The sequence below is a fragment of the Austrofundulus limnaeus genome, unplaced genomic scaffold (genome assembly GCF_001266775.1).
Source record: "Austrofundulus limnaeus strain Quisiro unplaced genomic scaffold, Austrofundulus_limnaeus-1.0 Scaffold48, whole genome shotgun sequence".
NCBI classification, from domain to species: domain Eukaryota; kingdom Metazoa; phylum Chordata; class Actinopteri; order Cyprinodontiformes; family Rivulidae; genus Austrofundulus; species Austrofundulus limnaeus.
Window position 1 is genome coordinate 270,735 of NW_013952450.1, and position 13,745 is coordinate 284,479.

At 40.6% G+C, this 13,745-nt stretch overlaps 2 protein-coding genes across 4 annotated transcripts in view; both read right to left on the reverse strand.

Moving 5' to 3' along the window:
- The window catches only part of tut1 (terminal uridylyl transferase 1, U6 snRNA-specific), a 12,990-nt gene extending 9,329 nt beyond the window's left edge, over positions 1-3,661 (reverse strand). The window contains exons 1-6 of the mRNA XM_014008115.1: positions 3,473-3,661; positions 1,493-1,683; positions 1,167-1,373; positions 862-976; positions 626-753; positions 306-532 (exon numbers count right to left, since the gene is read on the reverse strand). Of these exons, the coding sequence (XP_013863569.1) occupies positions 306-532; positions 626-753; positions 862-976; positions 1,167-1,373; positions 1,493-1,683; positions 3,473-3,548 (944 nt within the window). The 5' untranslated portion in view covers positions 3,549-3,661. The remainder of the gene's footprint in view (positions 1-305; positions 533-625; positions 754-861; positions 977-1,166; positions 1,374-1,492; positions 1,684-3,472) is intronic.
- Positions 3,662-4,321: 660 nt separating this feature from the next.
- mki67 (marker of proliferation Ki-67) overlaps positions 4,322-13,745 on the reverse strand; it is a 10,541-nt gene continuing 1,117 nt past the window's right edge. Inside the window, exons 2-15 of one of the 3 annotated variants that reach the window (XM_014008118.1) lie at positions 13,551-13,653; positions 13,279-13,360; positions 13,043-13,158; positions 11,446-11,515; positions 11,253-11,328; positions 10,375-11,016; positions 10,051-10,271; positions 9,618-9,960; positions 9,258-9,422; positions 9,067-9,179; positions 8,773-8,950; positions 8,528-8,671; positions 6,868-8,418; positions 4,322-6,101 (exon numbers count right to left, since the gene is read on the reverse strand). In XM_014008118.1, the coding sequence (XP_013863572.1) occupies positions 4,549-6,101; positions 6,868-8,418; positions 8,528-8,671; positions 8,773-8,950; positions 9,067-9,179; positions 9,258-9,422; positions 9,618-9,960; positions 10,051-10,271; positions 10,375-11,016; positions 11,253-11,328; positions 11,446-11,515; positions 13,043-13,158; positions 13,279-13,360; positions 13,551-13,639 (5,343 nt within the window). In that variant the 5' untranslated portion in view covers positions 13,640-13,653 and the 3' untranslated portion in view covers positions 4,322-4,548. Of the gene's footprint in view, positions 6,102-6,867; positions 8,419-8,527; positions 8,672-8,772; positions 8,951-9,066; positions 9,180-9,257; positions 9,961-10,050; positions 10,272-10,374; positions 11,017-11,252; positions 11,329-11,445; positions 11,516-13,042; positions 13,159-13,278; positions 13,361-13,550; positions 13,654-13,745 lie in introns of all 3 variants that reach the window. The other 2 variants (XM_014008116.1, XM_014008117.1) reach the window with 2 other exon arrangements.

The following is a 13,745-nucleotide window of genomic DNA, read 5'->3' on the forward strand; positions in this document are numbered from 1 at the left end:
GGGTCCTCCGGAGGACCCGGCCTGTCGTTTTGGACACAGCCTTTGTCCAAGATTAACCTTCAGGGTGGATATAGCTCGCTAGCAGCCTCGCACCGAGGACCTATCCATGTCATCATTTACCCAGAATGCTTTGCGTGTAAATAAAATGGCTCCGTCCATGTTAAAATATATATTTTTAAAAATTACAAAACTAAACAGCCTACAATATTTTTACAGTCTTTATTTTACAGTTAAAATAAATGTTTATCAAATAAAGTTTAATGTTACAACTAATCGGGGATCCCTTTAAAGACGTCCTCGCAGACCTGTTGTTCAGTGTGATGTCCCCCTGCAGGTTCAGTTCGCGGTGGTGGAACTTGACGACAGGGAGGCGAGCGGTGCTGACCACGTGGACTTTGTGCACGCTGGGGACGCAGCGATTCAGGATGGTTGCCACGAGGTCCAAAACCTCAGCTGGAGAAGCGGTGGACAGGTCAATATCAGACAGGATGGAGTCCTCAGAGCGGCCATCATCTGACACTCCTTCACCTGACTGAAAAGTACAAAGGAGAAACTTTTCCACGCTAACTCTGAAGGAAAAAAACTACTTATATTAGAACTAAAACTAGATGTAGAAATGTCAAACCTGCTGCATGGTGGATTTGGCTTGGGCTTGGAACACTTTGGTGTTTTCGAGGTCCAGGAAAAGGTCCAAGTCGCAYGAGTGAATGCCAAAAGTGTTTACAGAAGAACCAAATGGCAGAACCTGGCTGTCTGCAACCGATGAAAACATCCAAGACAGCGAAAATTGGAACAACTGCTGGATATTTTGATGTCATTACGTAAAAGATTGTGCACAACTACAGACTTTAAAGATGTCACCTGGAAAAAATTCAACAAATACTTCTTGAAGGAGTTGAATCAACAAGCTTCGGGCCTTCTTCTCATTTTCTCCGAGCTGAAACCGCTCAACTATGAACTTCATCTGGGCATCCACCTGAAGAAGAGCAAAACACAACATTCTAGTCCTTTTGTTAACAAGACATYTCAATAACAGACCAAACAGGCACCATGGAGGTGCAGCTTTTGGTGTTAAATATCAAATTAAGCAATATTATTCTAGAAGCTTTATACACAGGCATTATCAAGCTGCATCATTGAGTTTTGATGTAAAAATGAATGCTTACAGATCCCAGCTGACACAAGTCTGGTTTGAGACGATCAAGAACTTGTTGAAGGTTCTGGGGGTCATTTTTCTTCTTGGGAATCAACTTGAACTCCTTTTTCTCCCGAGGTTTAACTCGCAGCTTCAGACCTTTCATCTTGTGCTCTACACAGGACAGAGCTGCCTGGATGCTGTCGGTCTCACTGAACTGCACGATGGCAAATACACCCTGTGAACACAGACAGACGTGTCATTCGGGGGTCTTTGAAAAGATCATTCGGGTTGACAAAGAGCAGCAAGACTTGTGGAATATTATTACATATATTCTGTTATTTGCAGCTGTCTGACCTTGTCTTTATCCATGATGACGTCGGTGACAGGCCCAAACTGCTCAAAGTACTCAGTGATGTCTGTCTGAGAGATTTCAGGCTTGATGCCACTGACGAACACACTGTGCTCCTCTTGAGTTTTTCTTGTACTTCGTACGGTGCTCAGCGTCTGATGCTTCCGCCCCTTCACATGCTGCTCCACACTCGGCACTACCAGTCAGAAAAATATCTCAATTTAATCAGAGGGAATGGCTACAGCTTCACATAACAGAACCGACAGGATACTCACCATTCCATCWGGAGGCTAAAACCTCTGTTAAACAGTTGCTTTCATTATACCTTTCCTTTCTGTCCGGCCCATCCCAAAACCTTTCAGTTAGCTTTATTTTTGGAGACTTTTGCCATTATTGTTTGCTTTTTCTCTATTTAACATAGTTCTGTTTAAAGGTTTCCTTTACGTCTTAGAGTCATAGGATGAAAAACTGACCAGCCAGAGTAAGATCTAAACAAAATGGATAATGGTTCAGACTATTACACACTTTGTGCAACTTTACATCAGGGTTGGGCATAATCGTATCGTGTACAATTAATCGTCAGAAAAACGTTAATCAATTATCTTTTGGCTCTTGACGATTAATACGATTAATGGCACCACCCAGTCCGCTCGGTGCTCCTCTCCACTTAAAACGTGACGAACATTTAAAAAAGTTCTGTAATTTATTTATCTATCAACACAATTTAAATTTGATGTATAGCCTGAAGTCTGTAATTTTGACACAATTTAGAACAGATTTTTATGAAGAGGAAATCKTTCCCCMTAAATTGGTCATGTGACTAGGACATAACCTCCAGGTGATTATAATTGTCAAGTTAATCRTTATCGGCTAAATACACCAATTAATCGTGATTAATTTTTTTTGCCAATATTGCCCAACCCTACTTTACAATAATACAAAACAACCCCAGATCATCACAGTCAGTCAAGACAAACTTTATTTATAAATAGGGGTGTAAATCACCAGAGACAATATTACATTGATATGTGTGGATAACGAGTCAGTATTTCTCAATATCACAAATTCTGTAATGATACGATTTTGATTCACTTCACGTCTGCGATCGATATGAGATATCATATGCCCATCTAACACAACGACTGTGTTAGATGGGCATATATTGATTCACATCGARCATATGATGACGATATAGAACGACGTTTTCATTTTACCTCGATATAGCTGAATCGTGAAAGATTCAAACTGATCGATATAGATTGATGTATTGTTACATCCCATTTATAAAGCACTTGTCATGCATAATGGGTTAGAGGACTATAGATCTGTATACATATTCATGCAGATGTGTACAAACACGGACATGTTTGCACAAACCTCTTCATCCTGTAGGAGCCAACAAGCTAAAAAATGTGTAATTTTAAAGAGTCTATGCAATCTGATGACTTTTTAAATTATGAGATATTTTCRGAATTTACTGAACCTGATTGTATTGTTTAAGGCCATTTGAAGTTGGACATGAATCTGAGCAGTTATTTTCATTTTTTAGAGAGTTATATTTTGACGGATTTTAAATAATCTGGATTAAATGGGAGGAAACAATCCATCTTGCTCTTCTGCACAGACTGACTGAGCCCTCCATTTTTGTTTCGGATCAGTGCAATATTCTTTTCAGTTTTAAAACAATACACTTTAAATTGCTTACTTTGTCAGAAAATTACTATGATAGAAAACTTGAAAATATTTGAGGCTTAAAAATAACATTAAAAACACTCTGAAAATTTTAGGTGAACTAACGCAAACGGAGAAAAAAAAACTATATTAGCTGTTTCTGGTTTTGAATTGTGTAAATATATCAACTACAAATGTAAATTTCCTCGCTACAGATTAGTAAATTTTTTTAAAACATTTGGAAAATAGAATACAAAACACGTCCACCAGTGTAATTTCAGACTCGCGCGTGTAGCTAACAATGCAGTACTTACTGTTCGGTAAATTAGCGTTACACAAAGAGCAGAAAAACCCTCTCAACGTCGTTTGTATGTCTGCGTCTGATGACATGGTGCTAATAAACAAAAATATTCTGATAATAAATCACAGAATTCTATTTGTGAGTAAAGTTAACTTCTATCCTCAATGCGTTCCAACTTCGTTTGTGTTCAGTCCGTCACTAATATCTGTCCGGGTTCTTTCTTACGCTTTAGTTCCACCAACGTGACGTAACGTTGCTGTTAATGTGTTTCGCTTTTTATTTATTTTTTTTACATTGTAAAAATACTATATGAACCACTTAATTACATTTCACAATTTAAGTTAATTCATTGAAAAATGTAGAAACAAGTTCTTCCGTTATATAAAACACCCTCGCCAAAATAATAATACTAAATAAAAAAATAAAAATCTGGTGAACGGTCTATGTAAATTTCAGATTTGCTGTCAGGCAAGAATCGCTTCTAATCTCCATTTGCCCATCATTATTTCTGAGTTTTCCCCACTGACTCTGCTGCCTTTCATTTCAATATACGCACAAATATTTTTCCTCGTTTTTCTTTTTATAGTATATTGTGTATAAAATGGTTTTTGTTTTAATGAAATTAATAAATTAAATTTTATTGACTCTAAAATACAGCCCTTACATATACTGTATCTTAGCTTTACTTTGAGTTGTGGATCAGTTCACACACAGTACTAACTTGCAGGACAAAAACATTTAAAATTTACAAAGCCTGAGTAGTTAATCTAATAACTTATTCTAACTTATAAAATGTATGTGTACACACACACACACACACAAGTAGCTATCTATCTATATAAAAAATAAACGGCACAAATACTTTAATCGCCATAAAACATTTAATAACCCTGTCCCCCCCAACATTACAATAATTGAAAAGAACCAGAAAAAACATAGAACTTTRAAAAAATTAAAATGCCTTAAACAAGTATCCCTGCTGCCTTATTTTCAGTCAATAAAACTACCCACTAYGATGTATTAAAATCTAAAAAACACGTACATAAAGAGGATAAACAGTAATTATGATCAAACATATATACATATGGATTATTTTTTTGCTGATCTTCCTCGTCTGGTTTTGGGTTGCGGTTCGGCTTCTGCATCTTTCGGGCCCTGCTCACTTGTGGAGTCTGCTGTCACATCAGCAGCCTTAACTCCTCGTCTACCTCTCCTGACGGGCTGAGCTTTGATCATTTCTTCTGAGAGATCCTTCTCTTCAGGCTTGTTGGCATCCGTTGAGACAACATTGCTTTTAACGTCTGCGACTTTGGGCTTTCTGCCTCGTGCAGCCTTTACGGGTGTTGCTTTAGAAATTTCCAAGACTTGCACGTCTGAGCTAAACTTGACCGATTTTGTGGACGTCGAGTCTTCAACAGCAGCCTCGCTCAAGTCTTCAGAGGGATTTGCTGGATGGTTGGTCACTGGGGCCTCTCTGGCTCTCATGGGCTTTGCAGGGGCCTGTTTCCCTCTTTTTGCAGGTTTCACTGGTGTCGATGTCCGTACGGCTGGTTCTTCTGTGATTTCAACAGGAGTAGCTGCACCTCGACGCGCTCTCTTTGCTGGAATGTCTTGTGAAACCTCATTTGTTCTTCCTCTTGCTCTGCTAGCTCTAATMATTTGGGGAGAYRAGCTGGTATTTTTATGCTCTTCAAGCTCACGTTCTGGATTTTYAAAGGTGATAACTTCTTGGAGGACTTGTTTTCCTCTTCTTCCTCTTTTTGGTTCATCTGTGGAGACAACAGGGACCTCTATGGCCTCTTTGGMCTCTACRGGGGCTGTAGCCTTGGTGTTTGATTTTGCTTTCMGTCCTCCTCTCCTGGGTTTTTCAGCAACAATGGCCTGTTCAGGCATCACCACTGTCTCAGCAGGTGGAGATCCTGCCTCATCTTGAACCTCGTCTTTCTGGTCTTGCTCAGGCTTTCTTGTTCTCCTTAATTTCTTAACAGGCTCCTGGCAGTTAGATTTCTCCTCCTGCTCTTCTTTCTGTTGGGCATTTCTTCCTCTCTTGGCACTCACTGGAGGTTGGAACTGCTGCTTGACATCTTCCATGACAGTTTGTTCCTCAGGATCAGATTTGGCCTTCCTTCCTCTCTTGGGTTTTCCAGCAGCAGCTGGAACTGGCTGAGGTGGCTCAGCAYTGACATCATCACTGCTCACTGCAGGTGTCAGCTTAGGTTTTCTCCCTCTAACCAGCTTCGGTGCCACTTCTTCTGTTGTGGKTGCAGAATCTTTTGTCTCCTGAGTGGTGTTTAAAGAGGTTTGGGAAACCTCAGCTATCACTTGTGCTTCAGGAGCTGGCTGAGCAGAGGCACTTTCTTGAGACTTTGCATTTCTGGTTCTTGTGGATTGTTTAACAGCAGGGGGTGCTGTGACTTCAGGTTTCTTTCCTCTTCTTCCCCTGACCGRAGCAGAAACAATCTTGTCTGAACTTTCTGCAGCCTCCTGCTCATCCTCTGACAGTTTGGTTCTTCGGCCTCGGACAGACWTCTTCTGCACAGGAGCTGTACTCAYTTCTGTGATTTCTTCAACTYCAGGGGCTTGGAGGAAAGCTTCCATCGCACCTGACAACACCTCTGGTTGCTCATTGTTGACCTCATCTGCTTAAAAAAAACCAGTGAAAAATAAAGTCAAGCTCACAGAATTTGCCAACATACTGATAGAAAACAACCTGATAAAATCAAATGAATCTCTGCTTTAGCTTTTAAATGTGAACCATCATATCAAAATGAGGATTAAGTCCAAGTTAGACAAAATGACCTTATTACATTTTCAGATTCCTGCTTTAAAAGCTACATTTTGATACCTGAATCATTCTGATATCACGAGCTTTTTCCAGAGATATGACTTAATTTGTTTTGTTGGTTATGATAATTCATTACTGTTTGGTCTGATTCCAAATTTTATGTAAATTYATTGAGTCATTTTTGATGTCAATATAAAGAGGAAACCACAAATATTATTTGTATATTAAGATTTCCCAGTTGAAAAGAAACAAAACATTGCTAGCTCACAGGGAAAAATTCCATATTTTAATGCATTTTTCATTGCTACTGCTCAAAAAAATGCTTTAAAAGTTTGTTTTTAGGATTATATTTCAGACAGTTCATTCAAATCATATCTTGACAAGGTATTAATTCATTATATTTTGACAAAATGCAAATTTTGCACGTTTAAATCAAAACCCTATATCTGCCTATTTTTCCACATTCCACTTATGGATTTAATCCTTGTTTCGATGTGATGGGTCGCAAATAATTTCAAATTAACAAAGAAGACATTAAACCCTACTAACATTTCATGAGGTAAAGATAGTTTTTAGTGACTCCTGTTGAAACGTGTATAAAGTTTAAATAAAAGATGGCCTACCCTTTGGTGCTTCTTTAGTTTGCACATGGAGTTTGTTTTGTTTCTGTTCTGCAGCTTGTTCAGGTTGTTTATTTTTCCTCCCTCGTTTGGGTTTTAGCTCAGCTTTTTCCAAATGTGCATCCTGGTCTTTCACTTGATTTTCAGAACCAGCTGATGAGCCCTGTTTACTCTCAGGGTCTGGAGTGACTTCCTCTTCAACAACAACAGCCTGGACTGTTTCGGCTGAATCCTCCGGGGCTTTTTGGGCATTTCTTCCTCTTTTGGGCCTGGGAGCAGCTTTTGTAGGCGGAGGAGCGTTTTCTTCCACAGTGGGATTSATGCTTTCAGTCACCTCTGCACGTCTGCCTCTTGTTGCGTGTTTAACAGTGGATGGTGCTGCAGCCTCGGCTTTTCCCCTTCTTCTTCCTCTGACTGGAGCAGAGATAACAGGATCTTCTGAAGGTTCTGGCACGGCCTTTTCCTCCTCAGATTTGACCGTTCTTCCCTTTCTGTCTCTAACAGGTTTCTCCTCGGTAGAAGGATCCAGTTCTGTGACTTTGAAAGCAGATGTCTCCTCCTCRGGTGGATTTTTCTCTACTGCTTCCACCTCAGGTTGTAGCAGTGGTGCCTCTGCAGGGTCCTGTGGGAGGGTTTCCACTATTCCTTTGTTCGACTCCTTTTCTGTCTCGGGCTCCTGCATGAGTTCTTGAAGCCCTTCAAAGTCTTCCAATGGAGCGACACCCCTCAGCCTCGGCGACTTCATGAGTCTATTGATTCCAAAGTTCTTTTCGACCGGCTCGCCCCTCTCTTTAGGGGATCTCATCAGCCTCTTCACACCAACCAGGTCTTCGACGGGAGAATACTTCTCTCTGGGGGTTTTGATTTTCCTCACATCCGTAAGGCACAACAGCGGTGAGTTCTTGACGGTTGGGATTCTAACATTTGACATGTCAGGCTGGTGACTAGACTTTTGCTCTTGTACTGGTGTCTCCAGGAGCTCCTTAACACCATCCAAGCTCACCTCACTAGCATCTCGGGTTTTTGGCGTCTTCAAAAGCTTCCCTCTAAGGTCTTCAAGGGGCTCAGCCTTCTGTTTTGGGGTCTTAAAAATTCTTTTGACTCCAGTTAGACACTCCTCTTGCACGGGTTTTTGTTTGGGCGTAATCAGAAGCTTCCCTCTGATGTCTTCCAAAGGCTCAACCGTCTGTCTCGGAGTCTTCAGGATTCTCTTGACTCCGGTGAGACACTCCTGTTGTTCTGCTTTCTGCCTGGGAGTTTTCAGAATCTTCCCTCTCAGGTCCTCGATGGGCTCTGCCTTCTGTTTTGGTGTTTTCATGATTCTTCTGACTCCTGTGAGACAATCTGGTAATTTAGGTTTCTGTTTGGGAGTTGCAGACGTGTTATTATCTAGGTCCTGCTGTTCACTAGACGCAGGAGGATCTTCTAAGGCAGGAGCGTCGCTGATGAGGCTTGATTGTTGATCCTCAATAAGAAGGCGTTGGACTGCCTCGCTGTTGTATCTTCGACTCTTTACTGTAGAGGCCACACTCAGAGGAGACACCATCATCTCACCTGGAAAMAAAGTTTTTTAATGTACCAACTCATTTTATCATTCTCCAGTTAGATTTTTGTACATATAGTTTTTTTTTTTACTAATCTCATCCTGAAGAACACAGATTACCTGGCTCCTCTGGAGTGTTCAGCAGTGTTGGTTCAATCTCAGACATAGCCGGTGCTTCAGGGGTCGTCTTGGTGGCGCTGCGCTCAGTGATCAAAGATCTTCTCTTCCTCTCGTTTGCGGGGGTTTTAAACATTTCAGAAATGCCTGAAAAAAAAAAAAAAGCATAGCACATCATAAGTAGCTACAAAACTGAAAACTCGGAATGTAACAGAGGCTTCCATTGGTTTTGATGGAGGAGGATTTACCAGACAGGTTCTCGTCCATTTTCAAGTCTTTTTTGAAGAGTGCGGTGTTGGTGACCACTCTGGGTGCAGCTCCAGGTGGATGTGCGTCGGTTCTTTTGTGAGCTCTGCCCACAACRATGGTTACAGGTGAGTCTGCGTGTCCAGTGCTCATGTGGCCCTTAAGTACCCTGGCAGGTGTCTGACACATGAAGACAATCACGTTTTTAAAAGGTTATTTCTTCTCTCCGAAAGTTTAGTTAATAAACTKATGTGGCATTTTGTAAAAATCAGACATGTGAAGTTTATTCAACCAACCTGGAGTTTTGCCACCTTCTTCTTTGTTGTTTTTTGGGTGACTTTTTTAGCTGGAGCAACAACTTGGGTCTTGGCTTGTCCAAATTTGACAATTTCCGCCCAGGAATTTAAAACTGCAAGGTAAATAATAAACCACTTACAACAAAGAACCAATATTTCTCTTTTAATAAAATTGTCAACGTTTCACACACCTTTCATTGATGCTCGTGAAACGCCACTCTTCCTCTGCAGAATGTGCCTTGCACTTCTGGAAACACCTGGAGTTCCCCGGGAAGTCCTCTTCATGCTTCTCCTCTTCAGCTGTATTTTGGGGGTAACAGTGGCTGAAGGCTCTTGCTGAGTGACAGCATCAGCCTCTGCAGTTGGAGAAGGGGTGCTGATTAGTGACACAGAAAAGCGCCCCTTTACCGTGGGGGTACCGACTCCAACATCTGAGGGGGTTTTAACCGGGGTCACGCCAGTCAGGGAAACATTTTTTAAAGAGGCAGGACTTGACTTTCTAAGTGACGATCTTTCTTTGGCAGTGGGAGTTGTGTTGGAGGTTTGCTGACCTGGGGATGCACTCTTCTGTGACGTTTTAGGCTTTTCCTGTGCAGGAGAAGTGCCTCTGGATTTGGGAGAGGTTTTAGCAGGAGTCATGGCCTTTGGGCTTGAAGACCTGGACTTTGGAGACTCCTGCACAGGAGATGCCGACTTGGAAGTCCTCTTTCCAGGGGGCGTGGTTTTGGGAGATGGGGACTTTGACTGTGGAGACTTCTTAGCAGAGGAGGCAGCCTTGGGGGAAGGAGATGCAGACTTTGACAACCTCTTCCCAGGTGGGGTCTTAGGAGAAGCAACTTTAACACTCGAGGACCTCTTGGGTGATGGAGTTTTTGACTTCACTGGACTTTTCTCCTAAGGGGAAACAAAGCAAACAAAAAAACAGTTTAAATAAAAGTTTACAGCTTGTCAAACTGAAACCATATATGTAATAGTTAAACTTACTTTCAGCAAACCAATGACAGAAGCTCTTCTGAGAAGAGACAGCTTGGGTTTGCAGACAGACAAGCTTCTCCTTGGAGCAGCCCCCCTGCGCAGTGGAGAGTCAGGAGGCAGACGTTTGTCAAATAACTCCGGGCTCAGATGACCTCCAAAGGAAACGCGCTTCTTTTTCATCTTTGGTGCTAGGTGCGACTCCAGTTCCTTGCTCTTTCGTTTTTTGGACGCTTCAAGAAAGAAGAAAAACCTAAACATCCATATCGATACAACAGAGATACACAAGTAATATCTTCAATTATTACATCGAACAAGTAAATAAACAAGTAAAACCTTTTTCAGCTGATCCCGAGGTTCTTGGAGAGGACCTTTTAGGAGTTGTTGATTTTGGAGACTTAGTTTGTGGTGGTTCTTCTTTTGTAGTCTGGGCCAGTTCAGTTTCTTTGCTTCTCCTTCTGGTGGGTGATTTGAATGTTGGAGCAGAAAGTAGCTGCAGAACCTCAGACACGGTGAACTTCTGGGCCGATGCACTGCTCCTCCTCTGTTTTGAAGTGGCTTCAGACTTTGCAGCACATTCATCCCCTGCCACTTCAACTGCGTCAGCAGGAGAAACTGGCACGATTTTCCTCTGCTTCCTAACGGACTGTGGCGTTTCACCGCTTCTACCTTTAGCATCTTCAAGCAGTTCAGCTTCATCCTTCTTGGGTGTGAGGCTGGCAGATTTTCTATCATTCTTCAAGACCGACCCAGGTTTTGGAGTGCAAAACTTTGAAGAAGGCGTCTGAGCCAGACTTGCGCAGGATTTGCGAGGGGTCTTGACATCAAGAGTCTTTTTGATCATTTGATACAGCTCGCTGAAAGGAGAGTCGGTCTTGCTTGGTAGCTGGCTTCCATCTTCCTTAGACTCCACTTCCAAAGTTTTCTCCAGGGATCGATGGATGTTGTCCAAGTTGGCTCCATCTTTAGGACGAGGGCCTGAAAACATTCAGTTTTGTACACTTAAAATACATTTTAAATTCCTTTATAAAATGTTACTATATGCAAGACTGTAATGTGTGAATTTCAATGTCTTAGACACAAACATACCATTTAGTATTTTGCTATTCACAACTAACTTTTCATGAAACACTCGACTGATATTTATTAAAAATAATTACTTGTGTTTGCAGTTAACATGTGGCTTTCAAAGATCTGCTGTCTTACAAAATTACCTGTGGATACTTCAAAGTTCCTCTTCTCTCCTGACTCCACAACAACTGTGTCACTTACTTGCTGATCTTGAAGAACCTAAACACAAGACGTATTGATTACCACATTTATAAAATTGCATTATTATTACTCATTAAGACAAACAACAGAAAGTAGACAGATCAACGATTGGGATATAATATGAACATGTTTTACTTTGAGGGTTTCAGACTTGGCTCCAGATGAAGATCTTTTCTTTGGTGTGGGTGCTGGCGGGTACTCAAACCTAAAAAAAATCATTGTAGAAAAAGAGAAGACATGAGATGTATACAAATAGTAACGTAAGGCGATGACCATGTTTTACATTTCAGGGTTTCCCGCAGCGCATTCTATGCCTGGCGGGCCGCCAGGCTTTACATGCCTCCCCGCCAGGCTATAACAACGAGCGTGTCGGCACCCACACATTTTCTCACTTTTTTTTAAACACTGCTCCCAATTTGAGAACATGTAATGTCCACTACCTCCTGAATGCAGCACAGAGTCCATCTGCTAAAATGCTAACAACAACAAGCTAGCGTTCAAGAACTCGTCAGGACTTAAATCATTGCGGAGACTTTTGACAAACCCAATAAAATTGCCAGAGAGGACGCAGATCTCAAGCGGTTTAACGATGGAAATGATGACAAGCAGCCATTCACCATCGCTAAAGACTGAAGCTTTTATTTCCTTGTTAGCCATGGTTTACCAGCCGAGTTGCTGCTCTCTGTGTGTCTTCCTGTAAGTATAATGCGGTGGAAATGCATTCCCACTTTGATTGACAGGTTATCATTTCTGCACTATTATCTCAGAAGCCCTGTTTCAGGTAGAAAAATGTTTGAAATCATATATTAATAATAATAATAAAAACAATTGTACTTTGAATCTAGCTTGTGTTAGTGCATTATCTGTTTGGAACTTGTGCAATGACTTTTCCTCTTTTGTTTAAATCTGAGATCAGTGGTAAAGGTCTTTTTTATAATTAACGTGCCTTATTAAAAAGATGACCATTTGAGAAATTTTGTTTGATATATTTTAAGAAATGTTTGTTTGCTAAGAGTTTATTTCAAATAGTATAATTTACAGTGTCATTTGGTTTTGTGTTTATTTATGTTATGACCTTACCCATTTTTGACTAGTCTTATCTCTTGGCATGTTATCGGTTATCAGTTCTTAAAATGAGTTATCGTGCATCCCTAGTCCATGAGTTCAAGACTTCAGTCATTGTCAACAAAGGGTTTTCAACCAAGTACTAAACATGCACATTTTATTTACAATTATTTAATCTGTCCAATTACTTTTGAGCCTCTGAAATGAAGGGATTGTGTTTAAAAGATGCTTTAGTTCCTCACATTTTCATGCAATCGTTTGGTTCAACCCACTGAATTAAAGCTGAAAGTCTGAACTTCAACTGCACCTGAATTGTTTTGTTTAAAATTCATTGTGGTAAYGTCTAGAACCAAAATTAGAAAAATGTTGTCTCTGTCCAAATATACATGGACCTAACTGTAAATAAATTTGAAGCGGTTTAAAACTTTTACAAAATCCTGCATTTTGTTTGTTTTGTGTGCAGGTTAGTTGCCGTCACCCCCCTCTTTGTTTGGTGATATTATTATAACAATTGTTTGTCACACGTGTGTTTATCAACACAGGTCTACAACATGAAGTGATTAACTAACAGTAATTTAAAGTGTCTAGAAAGACACAGTAAGAGAAACTTGAAAAACTAAAATAAAWACTGATAATTACTCCTTTTCAACTCTTGTTTCACACAAACCTGAAAGAACGATCAACAATAGTTATCACATCCCCATGCTTCAAACGCTCCGACTGATGCAGAGCCTCTCCGTTGACACAAGTTAGATTGACGGAGCTCAGATTGGTTAAAATAACCTGGAAGAAAACAGGCACGTTTTTTTTTTTAATTTTCCACAGAAACACAGCAAACAGGCAAATGAGATTTTTTTAAAATGAAACAAGTCAAAGTAGTCGTCATCTTCAGCGTGATCTTACCTCTTTGTTTTCATTTAAGTCAATTCTGCAGTGTTCCTTGGAAACACTCGGAAGCTGAATACGGATATCACATTCTGGCTTCCTGTGTGATCAAACGTGTCAATTTAAACATTACTGTGTTTACATGAGATTATAGGTGTTGATAAATTTAAGAACACATCTGCTGCAACTACAATGGGGGGGAAAACGTACAAAATGTCATTTGATTTGTAAAAATTTGGCAAAAGCATACACAACGCACATATATATACACACAATTTTTAAAACCTCACCTTCCAAATAAACACGATGCAGTCAGAGGAAATTCAGTCCCATCTACTCCACTCCTCTTAATGACCACTATCTTTCCATGCAAAGGCATATTTCCAGCTTTACCTGAGAAGGTCACAATAAACCTGTTTATGTTTACCTGTTTGGTCTCTTACAACAAATGAAATCTTAGAACCCATAGTTAGGCTCTACAACAG